This window comes from Chrysemys picta, chromosome 10, assembly GCF_011386835.1.
Source record: "Chrysemys picta bellii isolate R12L10 chromosome 10, ASM1138683v2, whole genome shotgun sequence".
NCBI lineage: Eukaryota > Metazoa > Chordata > Testudines > Emydidae > Chrysemys > Chrysemys picta.
Window position 1 is genome coordinate 19,906,130 of NC_088800.1, and position 22,235 is coordinate 19,928,364.

At 38.2% G+C, this 22,235-nt stretch overlaps 2 protein-coding genes across 4 annotated transcripts in view; one reads left to right on the top strand and one right to left on the bottom strand.

Annotated features, from left to right (window-relative positions):
* Window positions 1-22,235, top strand: part of FAM227B (family with sequence similarity 227 member B) — a 178,442-nt gene that overhangs the window by 41,095 nt on the left and 115,112 nt on the right. For both annotated transcript variants that reach the window (XM_065558151.1, XM_065558152.1), the window contains exon 11: window positions 8,118-8,183. In XM_065558151.1, coding sequence (XP_065414223.1) covers window positions 8,118-8,183 — 66 coding nt within the window. The remainder of the gene's footprint in view (window positions 1-8,117; window positions 8,184-22,235) is intronic.
* The window catches only part of FGF7 (fibroblast growth factor 7), a 58,272-nt gene continuing 37,913 nt past the window's right edge, over window positions 1,877-22,235 (bottom strand). For both annotated transcript variants that reach the window (XM_024101178.3, XM_005304006.4), the window contains exons 3-4: window positions 3,396-3,499; window positions 1,877-2,963 (exon numbers count right to left, since the gene is read on the bottom strand). In XM_024101178.3, coding sequence (XP_023956946.1) covers window positions 2,769-2,963; window positions 3,396-3,499 — 299 coding nt within the window. In that variant the 3' untranslated portion in view covers window positions 1,877-2,768. The remainder of the gene's footprint in view (window positions 2,964-3,395; window positions 3,500-22,235) is intronic.

Genomic DNA, 22,235 nt, shown 5'->3' on the forward strand with positions numbered 1-22,235 from the left:
GTGCATCTACCCGGCTCCACCTATACCTAACACTAGTCCAATCACAAGGGGGGGAAAGATATCCATGAAGATCTTGGGGGCACAATCTGATCCAGAATAGTTAATTATTAGTCAGTGATTTAAATTTTTTTTAAATGTAACTGCAATTATAGTATTAATTTTAAAATCTAATTTTATTTGATTAGAGAAGCAAATCTAATAACTGAGAATTTACAATACGTCTCTTCCAAAAGTATGAGTATGAAATTACTTATGGGTCCATATGTTTAAAAGAGCTCATCTCCTATTTAGGCACCTAAATGGCATGGCCACATTTTCAAAAGTGCACGTATCCAGTGGTTCTGATTGAGAACAGTGGCTGTGAGTATGGAGCAGACACACTGCTTCATTCTACAGCAACCTCACATGCAGAATTCCCTTAAAATCAAACAGGTAGGTTAGTCCATATAGAAAAATGACGTTTCACCTCTCCATGCCAATAATATTTATCATTTTATAATACTTTTTATATTCAAACATTTAACAAACATTGGGCTAGGTAGTTTCCCTCCACAGATAAAGGTGATGATCCGTGTGTGAATGATCCTCTATGCAGGGATCAAAGGGAGTACAATCTGGCCTGTTAATTACATTGCAGTGATTTTAAATGTTTTCGTTTGATCTTGATCATCTTTCCTTATAAGCTGGCAGTCTTCTTTGCAACATGAACATAGATATTCAGCCTCTTCTGATCCTTGATCTTATACAGATAGTTCAAGGTATCACAATGTCAGCCGAATAGGCAAGGCAAATATCAAAAAGTGCAAATAAAAATGATCAACAAAGTTTAAGAAACATTTGATCTTACTGCTCTTTGTTTGAATTACCTAATCATAAGATCTTTAGAAAAGCCAACTCTGATTCTGGATTTAATTTTAAGCATGTTGGCATATGGTTGCGTTTTAAATCCAGCTTCAATAGAGTAGCTAAACACAAACAATGTTAGTGGGGTTTCATTTTTTGCTTTCAGAACTTGAACTAACCTAGGCCTGGTCTGCTCTAGAAACTTTTGCCAGTACAGTAATGTTAGTTAAGGGTGTGATTTTTTAAAAAAAACATTTCTATACTGGCAAACGCCCTACTGTAGATGCAGCTCTAGAGTCTGTAGCAGAAAATTGAGCTTTAACTCCATTGGAAACTGCTTTGAATTTATCTGAGATTAATGGTGATCATCTAACAGCTGCTTTTTAGTGTAATTATTTGGTAATCTCTGTCCATTTCCTATAGCAGACAAGTACTCATATAATATTAACTGGCAAATTTGTTGCCAGACTGAAGAGCGAGGGCAAGAATTAAGGTAGAGACACTGAACTATTCATGTGGCAATAGTTTATTGAACTATTGCTTTACATCTGTGGATAGAGGATTTAAATCTCTAGTGTCATGAGGTTTCATTGTTATTGGCTAGATTTTCTGGACCATTTCCCCAGGTGGTGTAAATTGGTGTAGCTCCATAGAACTCAGTGCTGATTTATACCAACTGAGGATGTAGCCCAATATCCACATCCTTACTATATCTGCTGTAACTCTGGGAATACTATCAAACTTAATTGGCAGGAGTATGTGGCAAAAGATTTTTTACATTTTTGGGTTGTTCCCTGTGAGACTTCATTTGTAAGAATTGCTGCAGGCTGTCATTTTTGTCTGCCATCCAGGGCACGTTGGCAAGAGTGTTGTGTACTAGACTTTGTGTCTGGTCATAGAAAAAAACCAATGCAGCTCAGCCAGACCATTTTGTTATTCCTTTAGAATTAAAAGCATATGAAACAGATGCAGCTTAATAAGTTTTTTTTATAAATAACATCAACTTAAATAACTTAGAACAATAAAGTTCAAATATAACTTAAAATAAAGTTTAATGCTGTAACAAGAGAAAAAGCATGAATAACGGTGGAAAAACAATATTAAAAGCCATATGCCCTAACAGGAATTATACAAAAGATAGGTTATGTTACATAAAAAAACCTTAAGATGTCTGAATTTTTACTTCGTCGTTATATAAAATGTTATTTTGTGGAAAGTGAGATGAAGTACATTTTTATTTATTCCCTATTCCTATTATTTTACATACACTATTTTGAAACATCTTTTAGAGCAGCATTAGGTATTTGTTCTTGTTAATACATTTGACATTTTGTAGTGGTGCAACTTTAATTTTCCAAACAAGCTTTTTTTAATTGGAATATGACAGTAACAAATTTACAAGATTTAAGGTTTTTTTCTGATCCTAGTTTATGTATAGTTTATCAGTTTCTCTGGGAACTATTTAAAATACTGCTCAATCTCCACGTTTAGTATTTGACTTGATAATCTGACAAATCATTCCAGCAGCCTTAAAGTCCGACATATTTTACATAACATTATCATCTGCTTTATTATTATTATAGCAGCCAAGTTTAATAAGCAGATAGGTTTTTTAAATAAAATATCATCAGATAATCAAGTCATGACTTACTCTTAAGGGTAAATTAATTTAAGAAACTACCCAGTTACTATTACTAACATAATGATTGTACAACTCTTTACAATTTTTTACAACTTTTAGTTACTAAATCTGATTTTGTGTATATTTTCAAATCTTTTTAATGAAGTCTCTTTAAAATAAACATAAATGCGCAAGTCCAGCTTGTTCAGTTTTTCAGTAGTATTCCAGCCTCTCTTGATTACTTGTTCAGTCTTCTTAAAAATAATCTTCCTGCTGGAACTAGTTCTCTATAGATCATATATGATTAGGATATTGCCAAAGGAAGAAAGTGGGATGCTTTGTGTTCTTTCTTTGTTTTTTTACCTTTCATAGGGACACCTTTGTGGTTTAATGTCACAAACATCTCTTTCCCTTTGTTTGTCCAGTTTGCTGAAGCATAAGTATTGTAATGGTTTTCTTCAATCAGTTCTCTGAAGTTGCAGTCCTCATTGCATACTTTCTGTTAAGAGTGAATGATAGCATAGCATAAAATTAGCACTTTTGTTCTTTAAATACACAATGGGCGTGAGGAAGTTGGGGGAAGAACATATACCAAATAATAAATACTATTTGTTATTAAAATACTCAATCAATTACTGAGGTCTCTTCAGTCTTAACTAACATATTTTATGTTTTAGCTTTGAATAGCCTCCCTTAGCAGCTGAAATATTTAACAAGAGGAGGATTTTTACTAAAACAAGATTAGGGATCTAATCTTTAGTTTCTGTTACCAGGCATAAAAATCCACCATTGCCATAGGATAAAGATGCAATCCATTTCCACGTACTAGCAGTAATGTACACACACTGCACAGATGTTATGTAAAAATCAGCAGAAAATGTACACAAGTATATATTTCCATAGTATAATTTCTTTGCAATATTATCAGTACCTTTCCATAGAGTTTTCCAGACTTGTTCATTGCTAGAAAGTATTCACTTTCCACACCTTTGATTGCCACTACTCCAACTGCCACTGTTCTTATTTCCAGAATACCTGCAAAGAAACACATTGATGTCTGTAAACTATTCATTTGCTTCTTCAGTTTGTCTTAATGATTCCATAAAACTTCTGGTTTTATTTAAAATCCTAAACTGGTGTGAGTGGTTATTAAAATAAAAAGTTAATGTAGTTACACATATGTAGTGCAGACAAGAATCGATCATGGTTTTCTCTTTAAAAAATCTCCTATATATGTATACTCACACCCACTCACAACTAACTCTGCATGTCAATTTCTAGTGCTATGTTTCCCACTCACCATATTATTCTAAACTGTACTTGCATTTTTTAAGAATCAGAAACTGTTTTCTTAAAATTTCTCTGGTTCAGGTTTCCAGTTGAAAGAAATATACATGTTTTAGCCAAGATTCACAGAATTTTTAAAGATCACATTTAAAAGATTTGTGAGAATTTTACCGGTGTCACCTCCTTAAGAAGCATAAACCTTAGAACTTGCAAATGATGGAAAACAGACCACAGAGTCTTAAGGAAGATAAAGTACCTGCTTGACCTTTACAGGCTTTGAAAACTGTCAGGAACTGAAAAGATATCTGCATTTGAAGAGAAATAATCAAAAGCTACAGTACTATCAAAACTTTCTTATTCAAATATCTTTAACCTAGAAAATTTGGAGTTGCCTTAATTTTGTGTTGACTGGTAGATGCTATTAACAAATATCCACAGTTACTAGTGTAACACAAAATACTCTTTGTTGATCAAAAATATGGAATTAAGAGTACACTGTGTAGTTTTCAGATTTAAGTATTTTAATAGTTTAAAGAATACAGTAATTTTGAGTTTGGGCCACACCTTTTCTGATATAAGACCATCCTCAGAACAGTTGCTACCTAGTTTCCTCTTCTGACTTTCTTTCTACAGAGGGGTCTTTCTAGCTCAGCCAATTCCATTCAGAATCCAGTACCTAACCAAAGTGTGCTAGGCAAGAGAGAGAGAGGATTAAGGGTGTAACCTTACATCTTTGACAGACATCATTTTATCCAAGTTAACCACCTCTTTCCCAAAGTCCATTCTTGATTGATGGTACAGAATCCCCATTCCTATCCACTTATGTATCAGGAATGTGCAGTGGCAGTATTATCCATCATCACTACAGTAATTCAGGAGTGTTAATGTCACATTGTCCTCACCATAGTGTGAGTTTTTCACCTGAAGGATGCAGACGTCCCTCCCAAGCAAGACTTACATTTAATTTTATCTTTGTTTACAAATTTATGCTCATTTTTTGTGAAGTGGGAGGGAGGAGTGTGTGGGCTGTGGTTGTGGTTTTTGGTTTGTTAATTTTTTATAATCTGGTGTCATCTGTGCTACTGTATCTCCCTGTTATATGCCCTTTTCTACATTCTCTTGCCCTTCTACTCTTTACTCTTCCTTTTTGCTTCTTTAGTCTGTTGCCTCCTACTCACTTTGCTTCCATGCCATCCCCAGCCTATATACTTTCTTCCTTTTGTTTTTCCTACCACCAGATCTAATGCCTCTTCCCTTACTCTGTGCTTCTCTGTTCTTTTATCTGTTCTCTGATACTTCTCTACTCCACTGTAGAATCTACCAAACTTCAAATAAAATTTTCAAGTTTTTAACAAGTCTCACTCTGCGTGCAAGCATTGCAAAAAGGATTTGAGCCAAATAACTTCAAAGTGAAGCTCACCAAAAATTGTATTAACTTTCACTTTAAATTTCATGGTTGTGAAACCCGAGTGGAGCATTCAAACCAGATGATTGGCCTGCAACTAACCAATTAAATATATGTTTGACATTTCTCAGCTGTGTGGAAAGAAAATGAGTTAAGTATTTATAATGACTTCACAGAACAGAGTAGACATGCCTGAGTAGACTGCTATTGATGGCTAAGATAGTGTACCTGTTGAAAAGCAGGGAGGCAGGTGGGCACAAGCCCGCCCGTGTCTGAAAGCCCCTCCCCCAGCCTAAGGGGAGGAGCTACTGAACCCAGGATTCAAATAATTACTGGGGACAACTGATGAATAACAGGGTCAGGAGTGAGGGTCATAGGTACAAAACCAGGGATCCACAGGCTGTGTCAAATAGCAGCATATAGTGAGAAATAATATTACTTTTAAAAGGGAAGATGCTAAAATCTGTATTCTAAGAAAATGATACTGTATTAAACTTGGAATTTCTGAATTTGTAATTTTTAGCCCATTATTTCTTAATTTGGTGATGAAATCCACCATTATATTGATTTGTTTTGGGGTTGTTGTTTTTTTGACACATGCCAAACTCATACTTGTATGTTATCTGTCAGCCTTGAAGTAAATTGGGGTATGCCACAGTCTTGCCTGGAATACCGGGAGAATAGTCAAAGAATCAGGAATCAGAATTATGTGACCAAACAAATAATCATAACATCTCTAAATCCTACCCTGGAATGTGTGTGCATGACTCCCATTGAAGACACTGGGAGTTGCATTCAGGTATCCAAGGGCAGAGTTTGGCATTACTTGTTTAGTTCCTGAATTATGTATAGTTATTGGGGATGCTGAGCCATTTTATACAGCCTACCTTGCCAGAATTGAAGGACTTTATTGAATAAAACCCTAGCTATTATAATTATACTCTATAAATGTGTAAAAAGATAGTATCAATTGCAGGTTATATTAATAAATTATGTGGGTTTTGCTTCTTATTTCCTGAAAATCCTCTTTTTGTAAATAAAAATCAATACTTTTACTATGCTTGAGAAAAAAAAGATAAATGAGGGTTCTTATTTTAAAAATATATGAAGCACTCTTTGGCTTATTATTACATGGCTCTCGTAGCTTATATAATAAATAATTAGGATCCTATCTCAGAAATCTTTCACCCTCTGATCCACAGAGACTGTGGAATGCCAGGAACATTATTAAGTCTTTGAATGTCACTTTTTTGAAGATGTTCTGCTCCTGTGTGATGGTGCCCTAGACGGTAGACTTTACATGCACTATCTAATATTACATCACAAGGTGTTGGGAAGAATAAAGTATCTTTATTGCCAGTAGAAGACTGTGATAAGTGATTTTCCCAAAACCACAGAGGGAGTTAGTGTCAGAGTAGGACTGGATCTCAGGAGTTCCTGATTCTCAGTCCTATGCTCAGAACACGCATCCCTCTCAAGATTAACTCACCTATAATGTAACAGAGTGCTCTCCCTTTAAGAGCTAGGAGGGCAAGGAGTTGTCAGCCCTGTTCTGGATGGAAGTCCAGCAAGTGGGTGTTGGGAATCAGCTGACCCAACTGGACAGCATCTAGTGATTGGGTCTGATTCCAGGCTACATGATATAAATGAAAGCCCAAGGTGCATGAAGGAGCCTGCAACCAAAAGAGAGCTGAGAGTACGCTCTCCTGTGGCTAGAACAGAATGCTGTAAGAGGACAAGCAGGCCCTATCTATGGCTACAGGAGGCTAGAGGGCCCTCACAATCTCAGTTGAGACGAGGACTATAGCTTTTGTTGTTGGTTCATATTTCCTTTTGCTAGATATTGCCTGTTCTAAGAGTATGTCGACACTGCAACTGGGAGTGTGCTTCCCAGCTTGAGTAGACAGACCCGTGTTAGCTCTGCTCAACCTAGCATGCTAAAAGCAGCAGAGTAGCCAGGGGGAGCACAGGCAGGGGCTTGCGCTAGCTGCCCAAGTGTATAGCCAAGGTGGCCAGGCAGGTTTGTATTCGGCTGGTTAGCCCAAGCTGCTGCCTGTGCTACCCCTGGTTATGCTGCTACTTTTCGCCCACTAGATTTAGCAGAGCTAGCATTTGTCTGTCTACTTGAGCTGGGAAGCTCTCTCCCAGCTGCAGTGTAGAGGTACCCTTAGTCAAACAATGTGTGATACTACATACCAATCATCTGATGGATGCAGTGCTTAATTTGTGCCAGGGCTCAGCCCTGACACATCGAGGCTTGGCAGTTCATAGCTCTGGGCTTGCTGCATCAGTTATGGATGTAAAACAATTGCTTGAGCCACGGCACCTCGTTCATTACAAATTAAGCACTGGATGGATGGCAGTGTGTGTGTCATTGGTGTTACAGGAATTACATAATGAGCAAATACTCAACTGTGAGTTGCAGTAGATTGAGTGCTTAATCCAGCATAATATATCCACAGAAAACTGAACTAGTCAGCAGAAAAACTGGCTAACTGTAGATACCATACTTTAAACTCCCCCAATCCTTCTACTTCCCCCGAAAACAAACACACTCTTGCAGTGAGCAAAAATCAGATGTCACACAAAAAAATCTACTGCCAGGTAGGAAAAAGAAAACCATATTGCATTGCTATATCATCAGATCTCTCTATCAGGGGAGAATAGTCTATGGGTGTGCCATTTTAAGAATAATTACGGATAACCCAGAAAAAACTTTACAGATATTTTACCATTAGGATTTCAATTGCCCTCACCACATATTAAATAACTAACCTTTGTTTGGTTTGACAGAGAAGGTGAGTTGTCCCCCTTTAATTGCAACTTTTCCACCTGTTCAGAGGAAAGGGGTCATTGCCCTTTTAAAGCCCGCTCCTGCCCCCAAGATTACCTGTTCCACATAAAAAGTAGGGAGCAGTCAGACAGATCAGGTCAGCAAACATCTTGCCCTCTCTCCCACAGGTGATCAGATGGGGTCCAGACCTCTTTTACCTGAAGCAGGTGAGCAGCACCCAACCTCGCACTCATGTAAGTAGTTAAAATACTCGTGTTCTGTTGCTGTCATTATCCTAGATGCTTCTTTCTCAGGAGGGCTGGGAAGGAATTTTCCCCTCATCACCAGATTGGGCTAGGCAAGATGTGGGTTTGGTTTTTTGTTTTTTGTTGTTTTTTTTTGCGGGGGTGGGGTGGGAGGGGGAGAGGGTGGCCTTCCCTACTGCAGGTTAAGGGTCTATTAAGTTATGAAATGAAATGGACATTAGGCTATACTGTCACAATTCATCATGTAAGCTTGTGGCAAATGTCCTGTGCAGATATTCTGCAGGGAATGGACATGGTGATCAGATAAAATGGACTGGTAAAGGACTTAAAGGAGGTATTCTTTAAAGGATCAGAGAAGGGGGGTTTGGGACTCCTACAACTGGTATGGTGAGGAGTCAACCATCACCACTCCTTTATAGCCCCCCTTAACTCTCATACAGAGCAGTGGGTTGGCTGGGACCAGGATATGGGTAAAGGGGAAGGCTGATGGCAGCCCCACAAGTATTTGGAAAGAATTATGGAATTATCTGCACTGTAAAATTTTATCTGATGGTTAGTCCTAGATATTTAAGAATAGAGTTGTGGTCTAATTAAAGCACATCCAGTGTCTCCTGTCCTCCTGGCGTAGCCAGACAATGCCTGGATGGTTTGACATGGCCCATTAGGGTGTGTTATAAACATACAGCTAACGGTAGCATAAAATCCCTCTTTACCCTGTAAAGGGTTAATTCCTCTTTTACCTGTAAAGGGTTAAGAAGCTCAGATAACCTGGTTGGCACCTGACCAAAAGGACCAATAAGGGGAGAAGATACTTTCAAATCTGTGGGGGAAGGTTTTTGTTTGTGTCTTTGTTTTGTTCTCTTCGAGTCAGCAAGGAACCAGGGCAGGAAAAATACATCTCCTTAAGCATATCTGGACTAAGCATCTAGTATTGCAGAAATAGTAAGTAATAGCAAAGAAATGTATTAGATTCTCTTTTGTTTTAGCTTGTGAATTTTCCCTGTGCTAAGAGGGAGGTTCATCCCTGCTTTTGTAACTTTAAAGTTTTGCCTAGAGGGGAAATCCTCTGTGTTTTTGAATCTTTTGTTATTCTGTAAAGTACTTACCATCCTGATTTTACAGAGGTGATTCTTTTACCTTTTCTTTAATTAAAATTCTTCTTTTAAGAACCCAATTGATTGTTCATTGTTCTTAAGGTTCAAGGGATTGGGTCTGTGTTCACCTGTACTAATTGGTAAGGATATTATTCTCAAGCCTTCCCCAGGAAAGGAGGTGCAGGGCTTGGGGGAATATTTTGGGGGAATAGGACTCCAAGTGGTCCTTTCCCTGATTCTTTGTCTAAATCACTTGGTGGTGGCAGCATACTGTTCAAGAACAAGGTGGAACTTGTACCTTGGGAAAGTTTTAACCTAAGTTGGTAAAAATAAGCTTAGGGGGTCTTTCATGCAGGTCCCCACATCTGTACCCCAGAGTTCAGAGTGGGGAAGGAACCCTGACAGGGTGTGAAACTGTGATGGCCTCAAATGTTTTTGGATGCTTTAAGGTCTTGGACAGTAGCTCAAAAGACACAGGATAGCTCTGTAAAAACTATCCTTGAAACTCAAGAAGGGTAGCAGTCCTATACCACATAAAATAAACTGCTCATTATTTTCTTGAAATCAAACAATTTAAAAATAATCTAAGATGTTTTTCTCTTTTTCAACAAATAGAACCTTAAAGCCTCCAGTCAGTAAATCATCCCTGTTCAGAAAAGTGTTTAATAACGTGCTTAGTCTCATTGAAGTCAATAAGCCTTGTCAGTGTTTTCTTACATAGGGAGGGATTTAAGCATGTTCTTAAGTGCTTTCCTGATTAGGAGCCCAAAAATGTAAGGATTAGTTCTGCATACAGTAACTACTGGAGGAAACTTACAAAAGTGCTCAGCATTGGCCCAACTCTGCTCCCATTGAAATGAATGCGAGTTTACCATTGACTTTAGTTGGAGCAGTTAGGTCCGTGCAGAACATTTTTAAAAATCATATTATTTTCTTATAAGCAGAGTCACTTTGTAGTACTCCACTTAGAACAAAGTATATGTGCAATAGTAACAGTTTGCAGGTTTGAGTCCAGAATTCTGACATTAGGAAAGAACTTACAACTTTAGTCTATCCCCCTACAGGCCATTACTTGAATTTCAAGTGATATTGATTCCACAATAGTGGAAGTAGATTTCATTCCAATGGTTGATTTTACCATCTAACACTTTTATATTATTTAAATTCATTTTTTAATTCAATTTAAAATTTCTGAGCAAGGTTCTGGGTAATGATTTTGTATGTAGCTTTGATAAAAACGTTTTGCTTTTCATATCTTACAGGCATTTATAAATGTTTCACCAGTTATATACTGGCAAGAAATAGAAAAGAGTCTAATGACGTCTATCATTATGTCATTAGATACTCTTAATAGAAATATACACCTATGACATTGTTTCAACTATTAGAGAATAAATTATAAACAAAATATTGACACCTTTATATATAATGTATTGATAATGATATAAATACAATATGCTCATACTTTGCATAATATACCCATATGTTACGTTTATATACGCCACATCCACATAACCATAAACAAATATGCACACACTGTATTCTTGTATGTTAATAGAACATTGATATGCCACTATGTATAAATGTGGACTTAAAAATAATATAATATATGATGGACTTAAAAATTGAAAATATTTTAAAATAATTCAATATATTAGGTTACAAATTTTAACAAAGTTTTCAAAATGTAACTTATATAAAACATATATACTTGGTCAATTTTGTCACTGATTCAATATGAATGTTTTTAATTTAACAATGAGGTTAAAATATGTCTCCCTGCATATGGCAATGATTTTAATACCTTGACAAAAATCACAAGCATAGCAAAACGTTTTCACATGCAAGTAACTTTTAGGATCATAAATTTAGCATCTGTCAAATTATTCCAGCCTTGGTGTAGTGGAGTTTTAATATGAATCTGAAATCTGCAGTATATGCAGTAAGTACATTAGCTGCATAGATGCAGGGTGTGTATTACATATTTTCACATGCTGAGAACATCTTCATTTCACCTTCCATGCTTAGTCTCCATCCAAAGGTGAACATCTTTGCTAATTTTAAGTAAAATTCCTTCCAGAGTTTTTGTGTTATGTCCATGTTCAAGAAAACAAACACCTTTCTCTCTCTAAAATGTTGCCATATTTCTTTTCAACATGGATAGATCAAAAATGGCTGAATTTCGAACTTGACATGGAAACATTCCTCATTGAGGAGTAGCTTATATCCATGACTAAGTTAAAACAAGACTGGTTGAAAAATGAACAAAATTGTTAATATCTGAAAATGACATATTCAGCTTTTGAAGAACAGATTTTCAGTCAAGGTGAAATTCTGATAATGAGCACATACCCTGAGTGTCAACCATATGCGAGTGTCCCCGGAGGAGCAGACTCTTTGGCTGTCTCTGGGTATCTGGACTACAACTTCAACGTGGCCAATAAAGCAGGATTTGGGCTGGAGTAGTAATGTGGCCACAGCTCTTCCCTGATATATATGTGTATATGGCAGTGGAATTATGTAGTAGGTGGACCAACTGGACAATGGCTTGTATCCAGCAGGTCTTTCCTCTTGCCTTTTGTCATAAATCTAAGAATCTGCAGTTATAGAGATACAGTGGCCCTTTCTGAATTCTTTGAAAGATGTTCATGCTTCAGTTGTATGTTGTTAGTGGGGCTGGGCAGAAAACAAGAAATCTGTTTAGCAGAAAAATACTAAATTTGGTTTCAGTCTAATACAAAACAAAACCAAGAATTCTAAATGTTTAATGAAAAATGAGAAAGAGAGCCCCAGAATAGCCAAGTGGTGAGTGCACTCACCTGGAATGTGGAGACCCAGATTAAAGTCATTGCTCCAAACCAAACAGAGCAGGGACTTGGATCCGGGTTTCCTGCATCTAACATGAGGGCCCTATCCACTGGGCTGGTGGCTATTCTGCAGTGCAGCAGTATGTCTCTCTCTCTCTACCCTTGACCTGAGAAGCCTTTCCTGATAAAAGTGTTGTTCAGACAAATACTTTTCTGCAAAAAGTTTAGGTTTCAACAAAATGTCATTTTCTATTTTAAAAAAATGTTTTGGTGAAATATTCCTGACCAACTCTAGTTATTAGTAATTTAGTTATGACTGGTGTTCTGCTACTACATGCTTTCCTAAGGAAACTAGGAGACATCAGTCAACCAGGTTTCTGAGTGGAATATTTCTTATCCTGTTTTTCTTATTTCATTTTTCCCTCCCCCTTTCTTTTTCCTTTTTCTTTCTCCAATAAGGATGATAATATGGAACATATGCATAAAGGCAGTATGGCTGATGGAAATGAGTATCTAGAAATGGAAATTACCACATCTGAAGTGGGGAAAAAACCTTTAAAGAGCTTAATGCGCTCAAATCGTGGGGACCGGATAACTTCTGTCCCAGATACTGAAAGACTGGCACAAGATATTGCTAGTCTGGTAGCAAGTATTTTTAATAAATCTATCTGTTTGGGGGTACTACAATGTGACTGGAGAATAACTAATGTACCTATATTTAACAAAGGCAGAAAAAGTGACCTGAACAATTACAAACCTGTTAGTCTGACTTCAGAAGTAGACATGGCTTTAGAACAAATTGTGAAGGAAAGACTAAATTAAATTCATAGAGGTGAATGGTAAAGGAGATGTAACACAACATGGGTTTACTAAAGGTAGAATCCAGTTTCCTTCTTTGAGAAAATAACTGACTTTTTTATATACGTGAAGTGCAGTAGATCTAATTTACTTGGACATCAGAATAGTATTTGATACGGTGCCACATGGGAAATTATTTGTTAAATTAGGAAAAGCTGGGGATCGGTACAAGAGCTGTAAGATGGATAAGGAACTGGCTAAAGGGGACAAGGCAATGGGTTGTGCTGGACTGGAGGGAGGCTACTAGTGGAGTTCCTCAAAGATCAGTCTTGGGACCAATCTTATTAAATATTTGCATTAATGACTGTGGCTCATAAAGTAGGAGTGTGCTGATGAAGTTTGCTGATAATACAAAGTTGGGAAGCATCGTCAGTACAGAGAAGGTACAGAATATTATACAGGAAGAGCTGGATGACCTTGCAGATGGGAGTGAAAGAAATTAAATGAAATTCAGTAATACAAAGTGCAAGGTTAAGCACTTAGGGTCTAATAAGAAGAATTTCTGCTACAAGCTAGGGGCTTACCAGTTGGAAGTGACAGAGGAGGAGAGAGACTTGTGTGTGTGGGTCGCTCACTATGAACCACCAACGTTAGACAGCCGTGAAAAAGGCAAATGTGATCCTAGGGTGTATCAGGCAAGGAATTTCCAGCAAAGGTAGTGAAGTATTAATGCCATTGTACAACTCTGGTTACCTATATTCAAGAAAGATGATTTTAAACTGGAACAGATGCAGAAAAGAGCAAGTAGAATGATCAAGGGATGAAAGGTCTATCTTATGAGGGGAGACTGGACGAGCTTGGCTAGTTTAGTCTAGCAAAAAGAAGGCTGAGGGGACATGATTGCTGTCTATAAATAGGAGGGGAGGTAAATACCAGGGGGGTGAAGTGCTATTTAAGCTAAACGACAATGTTGGTGCAAGAACAAATGGATATAAATTGGCCATGAACAAATTCAGGATGGAAATTAGAAGACAGTTTCTAACCATCAGAGGGGTGAAGTTCTGGAACTGCCTCCCCAATAGGAGTTCTGGGAGCAAACAACTTAATTAGTGTTAAGAGTAAACTGGACAAATGTATTACCTCAACTGTATGTGGAGACGGGAAGGAATTTCCCCCCAGTTCAGACTGGCAGTAACTTTGTTGAGTTTTTGCCTTTTTCTGCAGCATGTGGGTATGGGATACTTGCCAGGATTATGTGGGTATATCTCACTTAATCATTTCCCTGCCATTGTGGGGGCCTTGGGCACCAGTGTGTCTTGGTCTCTCCTATTCTCTGTCTGTGGTACATAATAGTCTGATCTCCTGTGGGCTGTGATACTTTGGTCTAAAGTTGGTTGTTAGGTGTAGTGTGTGGGTGGTAGGTGGTTCTGGTGGCCTGTGATATACAGGAGATGATCCGATAGACCCTTTGACTTCGAACTCTTTCTGAAATTCAAAAAACTACATTCATGTTTTGACTGGATTGAGCAAGGCCATTGATTGCTTTCCTTCCAAGTGCCATAAAAGTCTCAATTTTCTGAATTATAGGAAGTTGGGAAGGCACAGGACTTTTGCTCCTTAGGGGGTTGCATGATTAAGGTCGATAACAAAACAGCAATATTATGTCATGAAGGAAGACAGTATGAAGAACCATCAAACAACCATCAAACTCCCTCACTGATGCTGAAGAAAATTCCCTGTATCCATTCTAGTGTATGTTTGATGACTAGTTTGCCTTAGGAAGCTGAGAAGAGTCTCTGTTCATTTCAGGGTCCCTCTGAGCAAAAAAGCAGCAAAGGTGAACTTCTTTCTATCTGGGTTTTTAATCTCACATGTGAACTCCCATTAGCTGGTTTGCCTGAAGGAAGGGGATCAATACAAGCAGACGATGGGGAAAAAAGGGGCAGTAGTGGCAACTCAACATACAAAAGTTGTAGATTGTTTTAAACCAGTGGTTCTCAAACTGGGGCCACCACTTGTGTAGGAAAAGCCCCTGGCAGACCGGGCCGATTTGTTTACCTGTCCGGTCTGCAGGTCTGGCCAATCGCGGCTTCCACTGGCCGCGGTTCGCTGATCCAGGCCAATGAGAGGTGCTGGAAGCAGCGCGGGCTGAGGCACGTACTAGGCCGCCGCTTCCAGCAACTCCTATTGGCCTGCAGCAGCGAACCGCGGCCAGTGGGAGCCGCGATCGGCCAGACCTGCGGACAGGGCAGGTAAACAAACCAGCCCGGCCCGCCAGGGGCTTTCCCTACACAAGCAGCGGCCCCAGTTTTAGAACCACTGCTTTAAACATTAAGGGTGAAATTCTGGCCCCACTGAATTAAATGGCAAAACTACCATTGACTTCAATAGGACCAGAATTTAACTTTGAGTTGTGGAAGCAAGGAATGCTTGCTCAGTAGGAAATGCAGGACAATAATAAAATGCACTGAATTCTCTGCTTTAAAATCATAGGAAACTTTGAAATTACCAGTCTGACTCAGACCTGGAATCAGTTTTGTGTGGTATCTTGACTTTTACAGTAGCCAGTACCGGACACTTCAGAGGAAGGTGCAAGAAACTACACAGTTGGCAAATGTGGAAAAATCCACCCACATAAAAGCCTCGTTTTCATACCTAATAGTCAACCCAGTCCCTAAGGCTTGAAGTATAGGGTTTTATATCCCTTCCAAAAAAATTTCTAAGCATTAACTGTTAGTACTGTGAATCTTCTTGTTATCCAGATAAATGTCTAGTACCACTTTGAATAATCTTGTTGGATTCTTGGCTTCAACAACATCCTGTGGTAATGAGTTCTATAGTCTAATTATGCACTGTGTGAAAATGTATTTCTTATCAGTTTTGAATTTGCTGCCTTTCGATTTAAATTAGAAGACTCCTTGTATTACGAAACAATGCTTTTCCATACCATACTTTTATCTTGTCTGCTCTTACTTGTCTCTTTTCAAAAGTAAATAATCCCAATCCTTTCGATTTCTTTTCATATGAAAGTATGAGAATCCAACAAGAGAGGAAGAGAAAGAGGAAACTTCTACACTTGTTTTTGTCTGGAAACAGCAATTAGTTGTTCAGTTTGAGTAGTGCAGTATTTAATTCGTTATTTTAGTGGCATTATCTTAGTGTCTTCAATTTGTTATATAATCATACTGAAACTGCTGAAGAAGGGAGCAATCTGAAAACCTAGGTCAGAGGATGGTTTTGCTATAAATGTTCTTAGAACAATATTGATCCATTTCAGAATAATCCAAACATTGAGATCCAGTAGTTCTTAGCATAGAATCTATGTTAAATAAATTAAAAATAATCTAATCTATTATGGCTATCCTTGATCAATGTGCACTCTTAATCTACATGGTTGGTGAGCAAAAGGCAACCAAAGTCATATGTGTTGCCATGTGTATGAGGCCAACAGTCAGAGCCAATGTAGAAAGTAGAAAACAATGAATTGCATTCAAGACGTGGAAAAAAATATTCACTATGAATTAGTGAAAACAGACAGCAAGAACACCTTAAGAAGTCAACAAGGTTAAAACAACTCCACAAGACTAAAACGCCTACAAACCACAAAACAGATGCTGGCATTACTGTAAAGTACAGCTGTTCCATGAGCAGAGCATAGGTTTGTGTAGTGAATGTGTTTTTTGCAGCTTGGATTCTCATATACAACTTCCCACCACAAATATGGAGGCACAGGTGCACCTACCCATAACATTCCATTGAAGCAACTCTGCGAAAGAAGCTTCTGGCGTTACTATCTCTGCTATAAACAACCAGAAACGTCGATAGGAACTCCTTATGTCTCACCTTTACTAGACAGCAGCTCAATATACTTCCTCTACTTCAGAGACGTGTTTCTTTGGCCTACCATGTAGGAAACATTTTCCACGCCACCACCAGTTAGGTTTGCACATGTGTAAAAATAATTACATGTACTTAACTCTGCCTCATACCGAGCAGTTGTTAGTCTCTATGCTTGCATCCGTACTCACAAATGACCAGGATAAAAGAAGCAGTCCTCAGGTGGAATATATAAATGTATGAGGAAACATGTACCAAACTGTAATCTCCAACATGATGATGAGGTGTTTAACAACCAGTATTATTACTGTTACCTGTTTTACAATAGCACCAGCAGAGATAAGCGCTCCATTGTGCTGAGAATTGCACAGACACAGGATGAAAGAAGGGCATGCAAAAAATAAGCAGAATGATTAGAGTAGTCGATGGTAAAGGTTAGCTTGGTTCCTTTTTGTTGTGTGCTTCTGAGGGTGTGGATGGGAGTTTTGTTGATTTTTGTATATTTTACAGATTGGGGATAAAGGGAGAGGCATGAAGGGATGATTTAATAGGCTCAAGGAAGCAGGAAAGACAAAGGAATAGGAAGAGTGAAATTGAAGGGACAGAAACAGAGATGAGGATAGGGAAAGAGCAGAATAGGGAAGGAATATGGCAGCTGAGGGTCTGTGAAGGATGGGGTGGAGGCAGTCAAAACAAGCAGTCAGTAAGCAAACAGAAAATGTCCAAAACCTTAATTGAAGGCAGCAGAGTGTGAGGACCTCTCCTGTGTCCTGGGAGCTATGAAGAGGTGCTTGGTTACCTGCTCCTGTTGGGCTAGTCTCCAATTTCTACGACTGGCTCTGCCCCTGTTTTCCCTCCCCAAAGCTCATGTGGTTGGGGAAGAGGGGCTTGCATGAGACCTAATGCCTCTGGTAGAACCCCTAAAATCCCAATGAAGTTTGAGTCCAAAGGAATTAGGGGTTGGAACATGTTTCCTCCTTATTCCTGCTAGAAGGCAGGGATTACTTCTTGGCAGTAAAAAGTGCTCTTATTAGTTTTTCTGTGCTCCATAATCTGCTCATCATTTTTTATCTTGGACTTACACATTCTGGCACATTTTCCTGCACTGTGCAGGATCAATTATTTTATTTCTCTGTGATCAGCTTACCAGCCAAGATGCTGAGAACATGACTCTTTCCTGACACTTTTCTACTTTGGAGGTTGAGAATGTGACGCCAACCGTTCCTTGCTGTTTCTAAGAACTGTCAGCTAAACCGTCAGAACAGCCTAATTTTTGGCATCCAACCAGACCTAACCTACTTCAAAAGACCTTTCCCACTAGCTTTCCTTCTGACTTCTCCTTAGCTCCAAGAAGCCTATATGACCAATAGTCTTTTATTGGCCATCAGTGTATGCAAAGTGGGTGCCCTCTGACAAGAATGCGCAGGGAGCAATGAGAAAAGATTCTTAAGTGTAGGTTTTGTACTGTGGAAGCCCTATGCATATGGATCCATTTCCAAACACTCCAACATCATCTGGTGTTTTTGCAAATAGCTCTCTCCTCCTAATGTCTCTGTGGATACTGCTCTCCCACAGGGCCGGCTCCAGGAACCAGTTGAGCAAGCTGGTGCTTGGGGCGGCAGATTGTTCGAGGCAGCATTCTGCCCAATCCTAGGGCGGCACGGCCGCTCTTTTGTTGTTGTTGTTGTTCCGCTCCAGCCTCCCTGTAGGTGGTGGCGGCGCAGAGAACCAGAGCGCCCTGCAGGGCAGTCCTCTTCCTTCCCTCCCTGCCGACCGGAGCGGAGCCCTCCTGGCAGGGGGCGGCGCAGCGGGAGGGGCCGCGTGGCAGTGCCCCTGCTGTAGCCCTGGCCGCCCCCTTCTCTCTCTCTCCCGCCCGCTCCCTCCCCCCCCAGCCAGTCCCCCGGCACCCGTGCTCCAGTTTTTTTGTTTGGTTTTGTTTTTGCTTTGCCGCTCTGACCGCCTCATTTTTTTTTTTTTTTTGTGGCTTGGGGCGGCCAAAAAGCCAGAGCCGGCCCTGCTCTCCCAGAATGAAAGCCCCACTCACAAATACCATTGTTTCTATAGCCGTTGCTGCAGGAGGGTTTTGGCATCAGAAACATTTTCCAGCAGAGCAGCTACCATGGATTTTTCCCTCAGTTGTTCCTCTAGTTTGGCATATGTGTATGTTATGAGAAGACGTTTACAGATAAAGAATGAAACCTGTATCACAGTGGTTGTGAGTCTGCTTTGCTCCCCTTTTAAAACTGCCTTTAAATGTTGGAAAGAAAGAAAGAAAGGGAAAGAAATAGAGGAGGTATAGTTCCTCAGGAAAGGCAGACAAAGATAAAATTCACCATAGGATCTATTTCTTATGCCTTGTAAGCACTTTCCCTTTAAAATTGATGTTCGTTCATTTTTAACACCTCTAAAGTGTATTTTAAAAAAATTCTAAATGTTTCATAATGGCAGAATTTTCTTCCATCTCTACATATGAAAACATTTTTTTTAACCTTCTGCACATGATATATCACATTTGATCCGTATATCAAAATCACCAATTATGAAAGCAGAAAGTTTGCTGATTTTTATGAAGACAGGAACTGGTATTGACCAAAAAAAGCATTTGTAGGGAACTTGTAAATAAAACATCTAGCGAGCACTGCCCTTAAGTAAATTGTGTTGGATCTCAAATTGGTAAAGATGGGACAGGAAAGACTTGGGTGGCGAATAAGTGAAATAAAAATTAAACTGTTTTTAACTGCGGCTAACTTGTGTTTCTAATTAATTAATTTGGGAATGCATGTTTATGAGTTCAAATGACCTTTAAGATGATTCAAGGCCAAGAAAAAAAAACCCTCTATTTTTTGCTTACGACAGAGTTTAAATGTAGTTTATGCTATTTGCTCTTTTATTCTGAAGATTTAATAAGTTAATGCTTGTGCTTTTTAAAGCATTAATAGCAATCAAGAAAGTACAAATTAAAAGAGGTTCAATTGTATATACTTTTGGAAATGTTTCACATAGACTTTATTGATGTTAACTTGTGCATGCTTGCATTATATGAGACAGCACAGTAAATACATTCATTAACTGGCTAATTAAATGTGAAGAGTCTTTCTAGAAGACTATATCAGTATTTATATGCTGAAAGTAGTTGCATACTTTAATGGAACTGATTTGTAGATCAGTTTTAAGAAGCACCACCTTTGACACAACTATATATAGATACACTCAAAATAATACTGTATCATTTTAGTTGTGATTATTTTTTATTAATTGTATGCCTCTTTAAAGTCTCTATTTTTAAGTAGAGCTTTTTGTGAGATTGTCTTTTTCAAACGGAATGGAGTGGAATACAAATTAACATAAAAAGTATTCATCTAAAAGATGTATCAGATTGAACTCTTTTCCTTTCTTGTTATTGAATTAAATTCTCTTTTATCATATTACTGTTCACAGAGTTAAGAATTTCAGTTTATATTCCGAACCGGCTTCAGCAAAACAATTGAAGGTTTGTACCAGCAGGTACCATACAGAACTGACTGTAGTGAACTCTGTAATTTCACACAGAGATTTAAAAAATCAACATATTTTACACAAAGAAAAATAAATTACTTGTACTTACCTGGAATATACTATATATGCATTTTTAATAAATTTCTAGATGCTTCTATTTACACTTCCTAAGCAGTATTCAAATGGCAACAGAAAACAACTGACACATCAGACGTATTCCAGCTGATCCTCATATCCACTATTTCTTTTCTTCTCTAAATATAACCCTTCACCTTTGCTTCTTCCTTTGATTCAATGGCACTGGAGTCTGGATTTCATGATATGACATACAAATGAAAAAATCATTTATTGTAGGAGCCAGCGCAAAGGGACAAAAAAGATTTGAGTCTGAATTTGTCTAGCTTCAGTTTCCCACCATTAGATGTTGTTATGCCATTGCCTTTTTAGATTAAAGAGTTTTTGCTATCAGAATTTCTCTTCCAGTTTAGGTACATATCTACCATGATCAAGGTACCTCTTAATCTGCTCTTTGATAAACTGAATAGAATGAGTTACTTAAATCTTTCCCTATAAGGATGAATTTTCACACCTTGAATCATTGGTATTGCTATTTTCTGAACCCTTCCAAATTTTCAACATCCTTTTAAAAGTGTGGACACCAGAACTGGACAAAGTATTCCAGTAATGGTCTCACTAAGAAGTAATACCACCTTCCTGCCTCTATTCAATATTTCCCAACCATCATATTCTCAGTCTTGATCACAGTATTGTTCTGAGACCTGATGTTCAGTTACTTATCCACCACAACTCCAAGTCTTCTATGGAGTACTGCTCTCAGTCTTCTATCCATTAAGTGTGCCCTACATTCTTTTTCACTAGATGTGGGACCTTGAATTTGTCAGTAGTAAAACACATGTTGTTCAAGGGAGCCCAGCCACAAGCAATCCAAATTGCGCTGTAAAAATGACTTCCCTAATCATTAGAGAGATAAGGTGGGTGGCGTAATCTTTTATTGGACCAACTTGTGCAGATGAGAGAGAAATTTGAGCTTACACAGAACACTTTTTCAGGTGTACCTCACCCACCTTATCTCTGTAATATCCTGGGACCGACATGGCTACAACAACACTTCCTTAATCATTATTTACCACTCCATCAAATTTTGTGTCACTTGCAAACTTTCCCAGCAATGATTTCCTATTTTTTTCCAGATCGTTGATAAAGATAGTGAATAGCACTGGGCTAAGAACTCTTTTCTACAGAACACCATTAGAAGCACCCTCAATGGATGATGATTATGATGGTTTACTGTTACTTCTTGAGATCTATCCATTAGCCAATTCTTAATTTATTTAGTATGTGCTTTTGTACAGTACTATTTTAAATCAGATTATGCAGTACCAAGTCAAATGGTTTATAAATAAATATATACAGTATATAAATAAATGTCAACATAGTTATTTACCTTTATCAGCCAAACTTGTACTCTCAGAAAAAAATCTAAGTTGTTTGACAAGATCTATTTTCCATAAAACCCTATTTATTAGCATTAATTATGCTACTGTCCTTAAATTCTTTACTGATTGCATCCCATGTCAGCCTTTCTGTGGTTTTATCAGGATCAATTGGTTAAGCAACCTAAGAGGCTAATTGACCTATATTGATAGTTTCGTTATCATGAGTGTTTTGTCAAGGAGTTCTATGTGCAGATGTTACTTTAGTATGGAAATTCAGTTGAGAGCATTTGGCACATTTGCTGTTCTTGTGGTAAATTGAGAAATAGCTTTGTTAAGAATACATATTAAGAAAGAGGCATTGTGTTGTGGTGAGGATTATTCACTCCATAATGCTGCTCCACAAAAGTAAAAAATTAAAGAAGTTTATGCAAGGCCTTCTTGGTTAAAGTAAACCAATTACATGCATTTGAATAATGTTTGCTTACCTAATTAATTCCAAGTTAAATTTCTACATGGTTTGGGAACTGGCGGTCTCCAAAAATCAACAGAGGT